General features: G+C 27.2%; 1 protein-coding gene across 1 annotated transcript in view; it reads right to left on the reverse strand.

The window, feature by feature from the left end:
- Positions 1-1339: 1339 nt before the first annotated feature.
- The window catches only part of LOC129608184 (uncharacterized), a 163249-nt gene continuing 147487 nt past the window's right edge, over positions 1340-17101 (reverse strand). Inside the window, exons 12-13 of the mRNA XM_055519542.1 lie at positions 13717-17059; positions 1340-1596 (exon numbers count right to left, since the gene is read on the reverse strand). Of these exons, the coding sequence (XP_055375517.1) occupies positions 13782-17059 (3278 nt within the window). The 3' untranslated portion in view covers positions 1340-1596; positions 13717-13781. The remainder of the gene's footprint in view (positions 1597-13716; positions 17060-17101) is intronic.

Genomic DNA, 17101 nt, shown 5'->3' on the forward strand with positions numbered 1-17101 from the left:
TATTGTATGACGCAAATGACAGCTTATATTTTATGTACATAAGCTCAAATCAGTTATTTTTTGTTAATTAATGGACAATATTAAAAATTGTGTTTCGAAAATTAAGAATTTATATAATAATTTTTAATTAATTTTTATTTTATTTAAATCTGCATTTTTTAATAATGTACCTTTTAAAATTCTATTATTTAATTTTATACAGGTACTTGTACTCTGTTTTTATTATTATTAAATTTTCATTTTGAAATTATTTACTTGTATTCAAAAGAAAAATAAAGAAGAAATTAAAGAATTATATTTTATTAAATAAAAATAATTTATTTGTTGAATAGAAAAATTAAATTATTGGTGAATTTAATTCAAAATAATAAAAAAATTAAAAATAAGTGAGCCTACCCTTTCCTCCGAAAAATATTTTGATAGTAAAAATATTTAATTCCATTTTATTGATTCCGAATTCCGAATTCCGAAAAATTTCCGAAGAATTTATATTCACGAAATAGTTTTATACAGTTAACAAACTTTCTCAATAACATTAATACCAAAGAGAGAAATACTAAATTAAGGCTTGATGTTAAAACCAGCGTTAATAATATAATTATAGCAGAATGCTAGTGATTTTCCTATATTTCCATTAAATTAAATATTTGCGTGTAAATTGAGTATAAATTTAAGTTTCCATCCGAATATAGTATATAGCGAACTTGCGAAAAAAATGGTAAATGTGACAGTTTGATGTTATGGTAGGCAGATTCGCTAGGTTTCTTTGCAAAAATCTGCTGAATAAAATATAATGTGCAAAGCTGCACGAATTTGTTGTAATTATAAAGAATTTTATTAAGACAGGTTATATTAAAATACTGTCAATATTGTACAATACTGCCATTACGAATAAAAAAAAATGTTAATATGAAAAATTTCATTTTAGTGTGCAAAATTGTCAAAAATTATTCATTTCATTGCAGTAGCTCGTATTTCGAATTGTGAATGAAATTCTCTTTTATTTACGAATTTTCGAAATTAAGAAGATATTTTTAAATTTTTCGGAAGAATTTTTGTATTAAAAATATAAATAAAAAGATTATTTTTTTAATTTTTTTTTTTTCAATTTATTTGTTTTTTTTTTAAATAATATTTTTTTTTAATAATTTAACAAAATCACTTTGGTTAATAAAAAGACAAAAGAAAAAAAAAAAGAAAAAAAATAATAATATTTTAATGTATAAATTTATAATAATGATATTTATAACAAATAAAAAAAAAATTAATAAAAAAAATTAATAAAGAATTTGTTTAATAATTATTTGTTTTTTCATATATTTTTATTTATAAAAAATGGTTCTACTTTTAAGTTTATTACTCGTTTTCTTTCTTTTTTTATACAAAACTTTACATATTTTAAATTAATATATTTGTTAACAAAATATTTAATGGTTATTTCTCTTATTTAACTAGGCATAAATCTAGGAGTTTCTTTTATTTATTAATTTGTTATCATTATTATTATTGTTGAATTTGAATTTTATAATATTTTTGAATTCTTATTTAATTCACCATTTCGATTTTATTCACGTAGGGGTTGTAGTAAAACAATTTCTGAAAAAAAAATTAAAAATAAAATATATTACAGCAATTAAAAAAAATTTTCTTTTCTTATTTTATGTAAAATAACTATTATAATATCAAATTGTAAATTCTAAATTACGTATACAAAATTTATTATCCGTTCATAAAAAGGAAATATTAAAATTATTGCAATTCTACAATACCTTAGTGTAATATTACAATGTGTGTATATTTAGGAGAAAACTGATTTCATTTAATTTCAAAGGATGTTTTATAACATCTATAAAACTTATGTCTTTTTATACTTTAATAAAATTTTAACATTAAATTAACGTTTCTATTATTGTTAAGTATAGAACAACCAAAATTTGGCAAATTTACACCATTTTAGTGTAAAATTACTATTATATATCAAATATTGATGATTATAACCATATCTTAAAGTTAAGCGGCAGCTTTATATAAGTACTAAAACAACAGTCAAACTCAATTTTGTGAATCAAGTTTGAAATTAAATTTTAAATTTTGAAAAAAACTAGCAACCTTTTACAATTACTTTAATGTCAGCCATTTTTTTTTACTTATTGAAATTGTAATTTTGAATATTGCGGAATCATGGGGTATTAAATTTCGACAAAATTTGAATGTGAAATTGAGCCTGCCTCTGATGTTAGTACACTGGTAAATTGAACTTCGTTGTAGTTTTGAGCTTTGTTGTAGGTTTGAAGTTTATTGCAAACTATAAAATTGTGCAAAAGCCTTTTTTTAAACTAAAATTTTTTTTCTTCAAAAACTTAATGAGCATCTAAAACAGTATTTGCTTTCTTTTCAATTTACGAACTCACTCCTTTGAGCAGTGCACTTAAATACGAGACCCTCTACATAAACATTTTTTTTATAGAATATTTTAATAAAATTGACGACGATAATAAAATTTTGTATCAAAAAAAGGACAATGAATTTGGGTTTTCTGTACAAGAAAATTAAGTAAAAAAATATTAGAGGACCCTAAGACCGCCCAATATTCATGCCTTAATTTGGTAACTTTTTGATAACTAAATATTTTACATTTGAATGTTTTAATAAAATAAATAGAAAACCGAAATTAAAAATTCATTTGATTATTATTTTTTTTTTGCCATCCATTGCATGAAAAAATTTCGTATAATCCATTTATTCTATTTTTTTATTATTCAATTTCCATTAAAAAAAAAATATAAAAATTTTCATGTTTTTTATTTATTTTTTTTTTACATTTAAATTTATTCATCTTTTTTTTATTTGCCTCTCTTTCTCTCTCTATATTATCTCTGCCGAGGTTATTATTTTACCGCAAAATAAAATTTAAAATTATGATTTCCAAATAATCAGGAAATTTCAATTTTTTACACCATCTGCTTTTTTTGCGGAAAATGAAATTAAATTTTCGAGCAAAGATAGACATCTGTTTCCTCCCTCTCTCTCTCTCTCTCTCTGTTATATTTACACAGTAAATACCTAATTGTATATATAGTTGCAGGATTCAGGAAAAAGGTAATTTTTTGGGAGATATAAGAAAAGCCTCATCATTACTACGATTGAATGAATTTTAAATGAAAATTTTAACTTTTTCGTACTTTTTCGTAAATCGTTTGTGTGCTTTTTTTAAATTAAATTCAAATTATATAAAATGCAAGGTACACAGGATATTTTACATTAATTCTGGAATGTTTTTATTTTGTTGTCGTTTTTTCTTGTACTGTAATATCCTTTTTAATATTTTTTAAGGTCGAAAGATTTAATAATGAATACGAGAAAAAAAAATGAAAAAGAAAGTTTTTATTTTTTTTTTAAACAATCTTAAATATTGTTAAAACTTTAAAACTTTATGAATTCATTTTCTATCATTCATTTTGCATTTTATTATGAATGAGAATAGAAAAATCTTTGTAAGACAGTTTTGATTATCCTCTTACTTTATCAAATGTTTCAAAAGCAGATAAAAAAAAACGTATATAAATTTATTCAAGTCCATGAAAACCAAACGTTTCACATCAAAAGTGAGTGAAAATGGAAAAACTTTTTGTATTTTAATATTTTTTTAGAATTTTCTCAACTTTTCGTCTCCCTTTTCTTGCTGCCAATATGTTTGTTTTGTTTCTGGCAAATTCTTTATTTTGCAAGTAGAATTGGTTTTGTAAATTTTGAGATAGCGCAAAAATGTCGGACTGCCTAATAATATAATTGTGCTTCCTTGAAAAATTTTTGAGTAAAATTATAGTTTATTAATACTGAAGGTGTTAGAGAAGTCCAGGGTTTTTTACTTGCCTACATTTTTAATTTTTCAAGACGTATATAACCTCAAGATGAGAATATTTGCGGTCACATAAGGTATATATACGTATAATATTTTTCGAAATCAAGGGAACGTTTAGAATTTGAGGCTTGAAATTTAGTACAGACGCGAGCATTCTAAGTCGAGGGACGTCTTTTCCCTAAAGTGCACATTTGAAAACGGAAAGAGCTATAGGCTCGGAATTTGGCATAGATGTGTGTTTTAATTGCATGCAAATCACTTCTGAAAATGAGTAATACTGCATTCCTGAAACGGTAACGTTCAGTACAGGATTTGCTGAGAGGCTATGATAAAATTGACTAAATACGATTAAGTATCGTTAATAAGTTCCTCGAATTCAAATAAAATTTCGAATGCGAAATAAATTTCAAAATTTCATATCTAAGTTTACTTGGAAGCTTTACATATTGTAAAAATACCCGAATATCAACATACTCTTGAATCTAATCGCAGTACAAAAACTATATAATTTAATTCCTTCGTTTATTTTTTTCCCTTTACAAGTAATGTGCGTGTATAACAAACAACTCGACAATTTTTTCATATTTTTAGTTTTGATCCAATAGAGGGATGAAGTTCTATAATTTTATATTAAGTGTGCTCTTTATAAAATTGAATATAAAAGATCAACTATGAATAAAGAAATGGTTAATAAAGTTTCTATGACACCACTTTTGTGTTTTTATATCTATAATCTTTTACAAAATTATTTATAATGTGCATAAGTTCGTGACTTACACAAAAGTGAAAATTTTCTTTGATTACTTCTTGTTTATTTTGGAAAATAAACGAATGCTCAACAAAAAAATAGTTCACTGTCGTAACTAGTACATTTGTCAAATTTTTAAAATTTTATATGTATATAAATTTATTTATGATTTTCTGCATCTTTTCGGTCCAATGGGTTTACATCGAACGGCAGGAAAAGGTTTATAGAAATTTTTTAAACTAAGAATTAAGTCACAGAATGAGGCGGTCAAAATCATGAAGAAGTCTTCTGCGGCTGCGGCAGGACAAGAAAATTCTTGGAGAGTGTGATGACCAGAAGCGATTTGGGATGATTTTAGTTATGATTGAGAATTTTCACCACTCAGATTAGGTTACTGCAGACTTAGAGGGCAGTTCAGAAGGGTTAGCCTCTGTTCTCATGGCAGCGAAGTTGCAGTCGTCCGAATTTAATAAGTCACTCGAGTTCATCAGTGTGGTGAATTTCGAGCAGATAGTGTGAGAGCATGGCCCGCACTTGAATATTATATTATTGCAGTAGCTTTGCAATAATTGCTGGTTTTTCGTAAAAGATCAATTGATTTAACAATAATTTATAAGTTTTTTTTAAATTAGTGTCATAAGATGTAAAATTGGTTTAAAGTTATTTAATAACTAGAGGCTCCAATAAAATTTATTCAATTTAATATTAAATTTCTACAGGCTACATTCACTATTTTTTTTGCAATGATTAAAATAAATCGTTGATTAATTCGATATTTAAATCACAAAATTAATACATAAAAAAAAAGAAAAAAAAAAAAAATAAATTACAGGACAATTTTCAAATTAAAAAAAAAATTTTTTTTTTATTTTCAAAAGAATGGAAAAATTTTTTTTTCAATTTTGATATATCGGCCGTGATATTGACAGGATATTAACAAGTAGTATTAAATGGGGGAAAAAACAGAAAAAACTCCGTAAATGTACCCTTTTTTTATTAATATCCTTCGGGACATATTTAACATGTGCATTATTATAAGGATTTATTAAAGCGTTAAAATAGTGAAATCATTGAAATTGTTTTAATTTATTTTTTTCATTGTAATCAATTCCATTTTTTTTAATTAAAAGTTGTGAAAAGGCAAAGTAAGTTTTTAATATTTAACAATGTAATTAAATGAACAGAAGATCTATTTAAAATTTATAATAAAATTACTTGTTGAAATTGATTGATTTAAACCACAATTAATAGGTTATTTTCAAAATTAAATAACTCTGTTTAAAGTAGTAGTAAACAGTATGTGGTATAGTAAAAAGTTAAATTAATCTTATGGGACACCAAATATTTTTTATGAAAATAGAAAAAAAGAGTAATTTGGATGGTATGAAGCGTATATTTTGTATCTGGTGAAGTATGAAAATTTCCTGATTTGAAAATAGAAGAACTACTAATATAATTATAACAAAATATGGCCATCTCCATATCGTTGTTCGGCGAAAAGTAATGAACAAGCAGGATATGTTGTAGTAATTTTGAAATTTTGTAAAATAAATTTAAAATCGAATATCTTCCACAGGAAACAATTCCCAAATACATATTTATAAATGGAATGAGAAAATTTGTGAAAGGTGTCCAGAAAATCTCGTATTTTAGAATTTGACTCTTTATAGTTAATTCATATTCGTTACAGCTACAGGTTTAAATGCTTACAACTACAGGCTAAAATGCTTGCGGGTGTCTTGGGAATAATTTTAAATGTTTTACAACATTAAATGGCCACTTTATTTCTCGTAAATATTCCTCTTGTAAATACTATTTATTTATAATTTTATTAAGTAAATTTTGTATAGAGACACGTGTATTTTTTAAATATTAATTTTAACCTTAAAAAATTCACAAAAAAAAACTTTTTGAAAAGAAAGAATTTTTTCTTTCATTGAGTTTTTGGTTACATGAAGAGGAACAAAATTAAAAAACCATTTTGAAGTCAATCAAATTAAATTCACTTAATCCTCTTTTAACATTTTATTTACAAATTTTCAGATAATTTTCTTGATTCTCGGTAAAAAAAGAAATTACAATAAAAGTATACATAATAATAATGAAAAAAAATTCAATTTAAGTAAAGCGGATTACTTTGGACAATCTAAATCTTCAAAGATATCAGATGAATAAATTTCGTGCTAGAATTAAATTTTTTAATATTGATTTTATCAAATACAATGTGGTAATTATTCGAGTATTTTGAATGTCATTTTAATAAAATATTTAAATTAGTCATTAGAATATTATAAAAATTATATACTGCAAGTTTTAGGTACCTAATTACAATGTAATTGATTATATATATGAGACAATAATAAAATTCACTTTGGCCATAAAGTAGTCATGGAAAACTATCTTTGAACGCTGTATAGACTTAACTTACACCCGGAGAACTTGAAGTGTTGCTAAAGTGGTCTTCATAATGGTGGCAGGCATTATTTTAACATCATTTGAGCTAAAAATTCTGGAAAAGCTGTTCGATGCATACATACGGAATAACCTAAATTCAAGTCTACTGTTCCGGCCACAAGATGCGCATTGCACAGACGTAGTAATGAACCTTGCATTCATTACTGCGCTATAAAGAGCGATTCCCTGTTAAAAGGGACTACGTCATTGCTGTCTTTCTATTGATATTGAGGGGAACTTCAACAACGTTACCTTAGCTAATCGATGCAGCACATGAGTCCCTGGCTTCTCTGATATAACTTGTGCTGTCAGGTAGAGCTATGAGAGCGCAGTTTATGGGTTGTGTATCGAGCGATTTGTTGAATGTGGCACCACACAGGAGAGTATACTCTCTCCGCTTTTTTAAAATCTTGTAATAAATTAACTTTTGCTACGCTTGGAAGAGGAAGGCTTCAAATTACCTATATAATTGATATTCTGAGGAAGCAGATTGTTGCAGAATCTACTTCCTCAGAAGCTTTGCGACACCCAGTTGGAAACTAGCGGGTAGGTGGCGCACAGTATTGACTACGTTGCTTCTCTGCTTTCACTGGAGAAGAACTCTGGCACTTCGCTCCTGGCATTAAGGCAAACTTTGGGTAATGAAGGTAAGATATTACGTTCCATTCACTTCTACACGGATGTATCCAAGCTAAATTATAGAGTTGGGGAAGGAATCTACTCCAAACAAGTTAGTGTGGAAATCTCTTTTCGTTTTCCAAATCACCGCAGGTGTTGGCAGTATACGGGGTTTTGAAATCGTTGGTGGGCAATGTGATATCATGCAGGTGTATAAGTCTTTTCACAGACAGGTTTGCAGTGATAAGGCCGCTGGAAGCGGGGACGTCTACTTCTAGAACAGTTAGGGATTACTATTAATTTTTTAAAATACTTTCTACTCCCTATCTGTAATTTGTTATTTGAAAACTTAACTCACAATACATAATATTCTTAATTTTTTATACATTATTGTTCTATATATCCTATTTAAATATTTAATTTACCTATATGCACCTATATAGTCACCTATATGAGTATGTATATTTTTTGTAGAAAAGAAAATTATAAGTCAAATATGTTGTAATTTCCCTACAAAATTACTTTTTGTAGCTATTTTATATTGAATTATAGGCATTAAATGCTATTCTTATGTTTTACTTAATAATTGTACCTATGTGTAAATGAAAAAGCATCAGCTATACCTACATCTAAATAAAATATTTGAAAAATATGTTACATTAACACTTTTACTAATAACTTTGAATAACACTACACATGCCATATTTCAACTTTTCACTTGTAATACAGAAATTTTCTTTTCACATACATATACAAACAAAAATATTTGGTGTAAAAAAGAAAGTTTTACCGTAGATTTCACAAAAGAAACCAAAAACAATATAAGAAAGAAAAAAATAACCATCATCAAAAACTTCGGAAAGAATAAGCACAAGAAGCATATAAAAAAATTAATGTTAAGAGAAAAACTAAACTTGTACAAAGAATTTATTATACGTTTTTCAAAAGAATTTTCATACCTATGCAAAATATTTTTAGCCCTTTTTATATGAATATTTTTTGTATATATGTAGTATGTATTAATGGTTAAGCTTCTCTTGCTTCTATCAGTCTTATTACTGCTTACTGATGATGATTATGTGAAAAAATAAATGAAAATTTGTTATCGAATAGCACATAATAAAAAAATATTAAAGAAAGTTTTTATGATTTTTGGCATTTCGGTACAAAAGAAGAATATGTGATGGTGTTTTGTGTTTTCTGTTTTGGTTTTTAAGGTTTGTTGATATTTGTGTTTATGTTTAGACATTAATTTCCTTGAAAGGGAAAGATTTCAACAAAAGTTGTTAAAAATTTTCTTAAAAATTATCAAAAATGTAAAAACGGCCTGCTAAAATTTCCAGTCTCGAATGACTTACATATCTCAAGTCAGGTATAAATTTTGGAAATATTGGTTCACCTGAATGCACATACAAACAGATTAAAATTATCTATTTCCCCTGTCGTGGACAACTACTTTTCGGCTGAAAATTCGATATATGAATTTTTTGGTGTCATCACATAACCTTCCTCATTCTTAATAAACTGTGATGCGATCAGCATAAAGCTGAAGTAATTTACTTCAAAAATAATATTGTATTTCTCCCTAGTTCGTTTTTCTGAACAAGAAACGAAAACTAAATAAATTTTTACCATACAAGTGTAATTTTTTATTGTCCTCATACAATTCAAATGGACATACACACACAGTACGCTATATTATATAAAAATTATGTAATTTCATAAGGATCATAAAGATAATTCCTGTTGAGGGATAATATAAAAATAAAATAGAATAAAAAACTGAAAGTAAAATCCAAGTTAGGGAAAAAGGATATAGAAATTGTACACTTGCGTTTTTTTATTTATTTATTTATTATATCTTCATCTCCTAGAAGGTTAGATCAGTTTATATATTTTTATTCTAAAGGTATGAAGATCTATTATAGAATCCCCAATGTATATCCCATGGCTAATATAAGATGATTTAGAAAACACATAATATGTATGATTATTCATAATCCTAATATTATGTCAATTTTATTCTTAGAAAATGGTTTTATTTTCATGTTGCTACTAAACGGATAATTTTCTTTTTTTCTTTTTGTAAATAATTCCCGTATTGTTAGCAATCTTTTTTGAAGTTTTATTGAAAAAATACAACAAAATTTTTTATTTTGATTAATTAAATATTTGTGAAGATATTTTGAAGGTATGGTTAGGATTAATTTTCTTTGGTAATAATATTAATTGGCGATATTTGAACTTTAGAATTTTGAAATGTGGCTCTTAGAAGAATTTATTTGTAATATTCAAAATTTCTGAATTTGTTGGGAGAATCCGTACTAATTTCCGAATCTGTAATTTGATTTTAATTCTGTTTGCATTAAAAGTTTTTAAGACACTCTTAACATATGCCAAAAAAAATCTAATATTCAAACTGAAATTTTAATGAAAGTCGTATTATATGTAAACACTGCTTGATATTAGACTTTGTCTGACGGCAAATAATAGAAATTACTCTATTCCCATCAGATTTACTGTCAGATTTTTAATATGTTAAATGGCGGCAATAACTTTTTTGTGGAAATTTTAAGTAGCAATTAAATTTTTTATATAGGCTATAATTTTTGCAGCGAATATTTAAATTTTAACTTAAAGCCTGACCTGCATTAGGTAATTTTACTATGACATGTAAATAGTTATCATACTTTGCCGGAAGTTTAATTTAGATTTGTGGTATAACGTAATATGATAGTTCATCTATATTTTACAATAAAGTTTTACCACGAAAATATTATGCCAAACCTTATGCTTATGCTGATGGTGAAAAGCGGAAAACTTTTTAGAAATTTTCGTGTCATTTTCATTATACAAAAAAAATTTGTATATTATTGTGCATAGCGAGTAAGTATGTTATAAATAACCTACATGTTCTTTAAAATATTGACAATTTTAAAATAAATTCTTTTCCTATTTGTGTTATTTACATACTATAGTTATACTCGTTGGGGTTAGAGGAAATAAGGAGAACAATGTAAATGTGTATATAATACAAGTAGAAAACATAAAAGAGAAGAAAATGTAATCAATTAACCTTGAAAACAATATTCGTGATAAGATGAAAACCGACGGGATTAATGTGACGCTATTCAATCATATATACAAATGTATTAAAAAATGTTGATTTATTCATTTGAGTGGAAAAGTAAATATTTACAAGGAAATTTTTTACATAATATTCAAAAGTAATTTTTAAGATATGCAAAGTAAATTTATTTTAAACACTATTTTAATTTGAATTATCAAAATTCTAGCATACTAATTTTAGGGAAAAGAGTGAAGGTATCCAATGCATTTTTATTATTTTAGAAATTCTTTTTTTGAAATGTTTGTACATATGCTTGATATATTAACGATTATTTTACATATTACGTATAGAATTTTTAGACTATAATAATGAAAAATTTTTTAAGTACAAAATTTTCGTTTTCTATGGTAAATTCCTAACATATTTTTACAATATAATTACTTTGGTTTATTTGATGAAAAGTCCGTGATGTCAAAAATCAAAAATACATTTTAAAAATCTTATAAATTATAGCTTTTAAATGCGTGAGGGGTTTTGTACGTTATCTTTGTGTTCCCATCTTGTTCCCGCAAAAAAATTTTTTTTATTCTCATAAAAAATTTTAAGATTTGTAATTTGTTTAAGTGTCATCCTTCCTGAATAATATTAATATTATTTTGAATAATTATTACTTGCCATAAAATATTGGTCTTATTGCAGTGTGAACAGGATTATTATAGTTAATTGGATTTCATATTAAATCAAATTTTGTGATTAAAATTGCGGTAATATTATAAAATTCCAGATTATATAAAACTTGATTAAATCCTATAAAATTTTCATTTAGAACCTAGTGCGTTTTGTAGCTTTCTATTAAAATCATATGGATAAAAATTTCTTAATATTACGGTTGATGTCACAGTTAATAATCCTACTTTAACAATCAGTATAATACGGTATCCCTTGATCCCCATTAATAAATCATATTTTTGCGTTTTGCGTTATTTTATACACATTGTTCAATATTCTTAAACAAAGGCAATTAATTTGGTGTAGATCATCATTTGACCACTTGAATTTTTGCCTCCTCTGAATACGATTATAATGTTTACTGCTTACTTAAATCTTTTAATACCAGTTTATTTGAATTTAATATCCTCTTTTCTATGTCGGTAAAAATTTGAATTTCTATAATAAATATTTTAATTTAATATTAAAAATTTCATTATTCTTAATTATTGAGGCAAAAATTAAAAATTTCTCTTATTTCTTACTCTTTTTTATACTCATTTCTTTTTTTAACAATATGCGTAAAATAAAGTAAACAATTCTTCTATGATAATGACATTGATTATGAAAATAATGATGATTTTTATAAAAAGGTCATGATAAGGCTATTTTATTGTATATACTTATATTTACTGCTAATAGACCTTGTATTGTGTTTGTATGTAATGAAAAAAGAAAATATTGAAATAATAAAAATCCTTTAATCCTTACATTTATTTATAACATCCGTTTGTTGATAATTTATTCCGGTTATTAGAATTTCAAATATATTATATATGTTTTGAGGAACGGTAACTGGGAGAATATTTAATCGTTCAAAGTCGGAAAAAAAGTATATAACATAAAAATATGGAAAAAAAATCAATATAATATATAAGTAAAAAATGAAAATATCAAAAAGGATTTATAGCATTGAATAGGAAAATTATTGGAAATTATTGGAGAGTAGTGTTGATCATTTCAATGAATTTGAATCAAAAAGAGAATTATTGTATTATGTAGGAAATTATCGTATGGGAAAATGAGGGAAAAAATTGAGAATCATATAATATAATTATTTTGTTAATTAATATATACATAGAAAAAAAATATGTGTGTATATTTTCATTGTATTGTGTTTTTGGATTAAATTATTATTTCATGTATCATAAAGGATATTTTTAAAATATACAGTGAATTACAAACAGTTTATGAATACATTAGTGTTAAGCCACAATTGCATATTTTGGGATCAATAAGGTTTCAAGCTACTTTTCGAATTTATCAAAATGCTAAATTTTAATAGGGGAGTTGAGTATTAATGATTTAGAATTGATATGGTCAATAGTGTAACAAGGAAGTATTTTCAGAATTAACCAAGAAACGATCTCGTCCATAAAATTAACGTCTAATTATGTTAAATTTAGAATATCGGATGCACTTTTTTAAAAAATCGAAAATTGTATTTTCAGTACTCAAAAATAGGGGCATCTAAAACGCGGGCTGCGTGCTAAATTTAATTGACAAGTGTGATCAATCCGGTTACAGTAAATTGTTAAACGCAGTTATAAGATTATTAGAATTGTGAACACAAAAAGTAAATTAGAATAAATCTGTTGATAAGGTCTAATTGAAATTTACGAAACCAAATAAGTTTGACTCTAAAACTGTAAAGTTTGGATACCCCTGTTCTAGATTCAAATTTTGTATGTATGAAAAATAAATTAGTGATGAATGCTATTTAATGTTTGCCGAATTGAATTTCATTGTTTGAATTTTTATTTTTTTTTATATTGTTGTACTGCACTGTTCATTCGTCAGTGGTGGCTGTGGTTGTGGAGTTTTAGCTATATTGAATCTTTATATTATAATAATTCATTTTTGTTTCTTTTTTTTTTGGTAATGATTGAAACCTTTTGGGTATTTAATAAAAATTAACCGTTATTATTTTTATATTAAATATTATAGTTAACAGGAATATTAATGCGTTCTAAATTGCTTTTGAGCTTAGAAAAAAATTTAACATTTAAAATATGGTTATTATTATAATTGATTGATGATATTTTATCGATTAATTGAATGGTTTGGTAATTTTAATTTTTTGTTTTCGGTAATCTCGGCAATTTTAGTTAAATTTTGTTTTTGTGAAGTTTAATGTTGTGTAGTGCTCAAACAAAATTTTATTTTACTTGTAAAGATATTATTAAATTTACTTACCTTCCCTTAAACCAATTGAAATTTCATTTTTTTGTGGAATATACTAGATTGTATTTTGAATTAATTTATGGTGAGAAAACGCGTAAACTTCGTAAAAGAGTTGTTAGTACACCAGCTAAACATTCAGCTTGCAAAGCCAATTGCCCTGCTCCAAGAAGACCAATTTGAACTCCAGCTAATTCACGAAAACTAGATGCTACATCGTGTACTTTAAGTACTATATTACGAGTTTGTAGTGGTGATGATGTATGTCGAGTCATGTCTTGCGTTAACTCTGTTATTCTTCGAATTGCAGTTAAACATGATGTTAAATGTTCTGGTAATGATGATAGTGAAGGATCAGACATAGCAACTACTAGTAATTTGCTAGCTGTAACTAAATTTAATGTTTGTTCGGTTAATTCTTCACGAGCTTTTTCAAATTTTTGCTCATCAATATTGGCTCCGCCACCAGCCGATTGAGCTGCTGTACATTGAGCAGCCACATGATCTAGTCTTACTAAAAGACCAGCCATTGCAATATCAGTTTTAGCTAATAATGCTTCACCGTTCACAACGTATCCGTTACGAGTTATTGTCGAAGTTTGATATTGTTCAGTAACACCAGACGCACATAGATTATTATTTTCATTAGATTGTAATTTACGTGACATTTGCGGTGAGCACAGTAAAGATAATTGCGGTTTATTATCCGAACTGGGATTTTTTAAGCAAACTGGTGGGCAATCGCTGTTTGATCGATGATGACCATTTGAACGGGGCTGTGGTGTTGGTGACATGCTACTCAAACTAGTTGTTGGTGAACTAGATGTTGGTGATGTGCAATGATCTCGATAAGCGCTGAGATTACGATGCAAATGTGGTGAGCCAATTCCAACGATTTTTATTGGAGAACTGATATTTGCTAAATTTGGTTTTGGTAATGGTTGTGGGTTTCTTAAAATGGGCTTAACAGCAATTGGTGGAAGAGGAGGTTTTTTAGGTGGAATTCCAAGTGGGGACATTGTTGGTGATGCTGAAGATGATGATGGCGGAGAAGCAAAACCGCCATCTATTCTGGGGGGTATAATCGGTGGTGGGGTTTGTGAAATAATAGGTTCGATTCGCTTCAAATCAGGGCTAAAAGTTATTCGTTTTACTGGGGAATTTGATATTTTACTGTGTAGATCAGTGTTTTTAGGGGGTCTAGCTGGTGGGCTATAATTGGTTTGATGCGGACATCTTCTTGGTGGTAAAGAAAATTTACTATCATCATTTTGATCCGAGTTAGTTTTTGAACCTGGATAATCCGTACTAGAACTGCAATTGGATGTTGATGTTGAACTATCAGATGGCGTTTGTAATTGTTCTTCCTCTTTTTTGGATTTTGTGCAACAGGAAAATGCGCCTTTACGTTCAACAGTAGAATACTCAATAACATGATTGGAATTTCCATTTTCTTTTAAAGCTTTTATATTATTTGTTTGACCATTTATAATTTGATTTGAATTAATATTATTGGAATTACTATAAAGACTTTCTTTGGAATATTTGTTTTGATTATAATTACTATAATAACTATTATTAATATTTTTATCGCTAACTACTTGAGAGTTTTTTGTCTTAACCAAAAATTCAGGGCTTCCATTATTAAGATTTAGTTCTAAACTTTTTCGTTTCTCAAGTTCTTCTAAATTCGGTGGTGGTGGTATTATAAAAGACATTATTTCTTCTGGTGTAAGTTCTTTAGCTGGAGTTGCTTTTTGTGTAGGCGGTGCAACAATGACTTTAGCTAAGAATTGGTCCAAGTCACCTTCATCTTCCGATTTATTTCCCGCATCTCCAAATCCTTTTGGCGCATTATTTAATATGGTAAAAGCTGAATCTAATTCGTCTGGGGTTTGCGGTGGTGGTATTGCTCGCAAATCAATTAAATCAGGATCAGTCTCAATAAACGTATCTTCACTGATATCGAATCCATAAAGTTCAGATAATTTTTTCGCAGCTAAATCTGTGTGATCCATTTCTTTTACATCAGCTTTAGAAAATTCTTTCAATTGCCTTAAGTAGTCTCGTAGATTACTGTCTTTTGAATCTAAAACTGAACTATCAGGGCTGTGTAGACCAAAACTAGTCCGGATTTGATTCATTTTCTTATGACCACCGTTTTGTTGTTGATTAGGTGTTGTTGGTCCAAAAGCAACATTACGTTTTATAATTGTCGGTGATTGACTTGGTGTATGTACCGATTCTGAATCCGATTCAGATTGTGAGCAATCGTTACCGAGCGATTGCAATTCACTAAGAAGTTGACTTAATCCATTTATTTTTCGTGTTGGTTTTGGTGTCACCTTTGGTGATTGAGGATTAGCACTACCATTATTTATTTGGCTATTTAATTTATTTTTATTATTATTGTTCGTATTCGTAAAATCGTTATTAGCACCACCGTTACTATTTGTCGTATTTGTATTATTACTTCCTAAACCACCGATGGAATTCAATCCTTTTGTTATTCCAGTTAAATCTTGATTAATTGCCTCAGCTAACAATATTAAAGAATCACTATGTTTCAACGCCCCTGGTGGTGGAGCATCTTCATTTGATGAAACTTTACTGCTGTTTAAACTTTCACAATCGCTATCCAATTCTAATGATGTACTATTCCATGGTTGCCTTAAACTACTATTTTTAATTTCATATTCATGTATCAATTCTCCGTGTTCATTTAAATATTGTTCGGAGCTTTCAACCATTTTTTGCATTTCTTGTACTCGTCTTAAAACTTCTTCGTTTTTAGCCTCAACATAACCATTTGTAGTTCTAGAACTCATACTATAACTATTGGTACTGCTACTTGCACTACTACTACCACCACCGCCACTTGTACAATCTTTTGCTGCCTCCTCTAAGAGTTCCATTGCCATAACGCTATGTAAATCTAATCCAAAATCATCTGAAATTAACATTCTATTTTCAACGGCAGAAAACTGACTTGGATTAGTTGGTATAATATGCGCACTATTATTTATAGTACTTGTTCCAATATCTATTTTAGGTAATAGATTATTTTGCTGTTGCTGTAGCTCTTGCTGATGATTATTATTGGGAATTTTTGCTGTATTCATATTACGATCACAATGATTAATCATACTACTTATGATACTTTCATCTTTTGTTGCAGATATTTCCTGTAGTGAATGATATGGTGGTGGTACTAAAAAGCTAACATTATGTGCACGGTTATGGAATGGTAATACATAACTCCATTTAGCTGGAAAAACTGTATGTTGTGATAAATAGGCTGGTGCATTATCATCTTCATATTTTTCTCGTTCCCGATCAACATGAAGATCTTTTCCACCTAAATGAGGATGAAAAAGAAAATTAAATTTTTTTTATAGCA

This window comes from Condylostylus longicornis, unplaced genomic scaffold (genome assembly GCF_029603195.1).
Source record: "Condylostylus longicornis isolate FDR11 unplaced genomic scaffold, ASM2960319v2 ptg000030l, whole genome shotgun sequence".
Lineage (NCBI taxonomy): Eukaryota > Metazoa > Arthropoda > Insecta > Diptera > Dolichopodidae > Condylostylus > Condylostylus longicornis.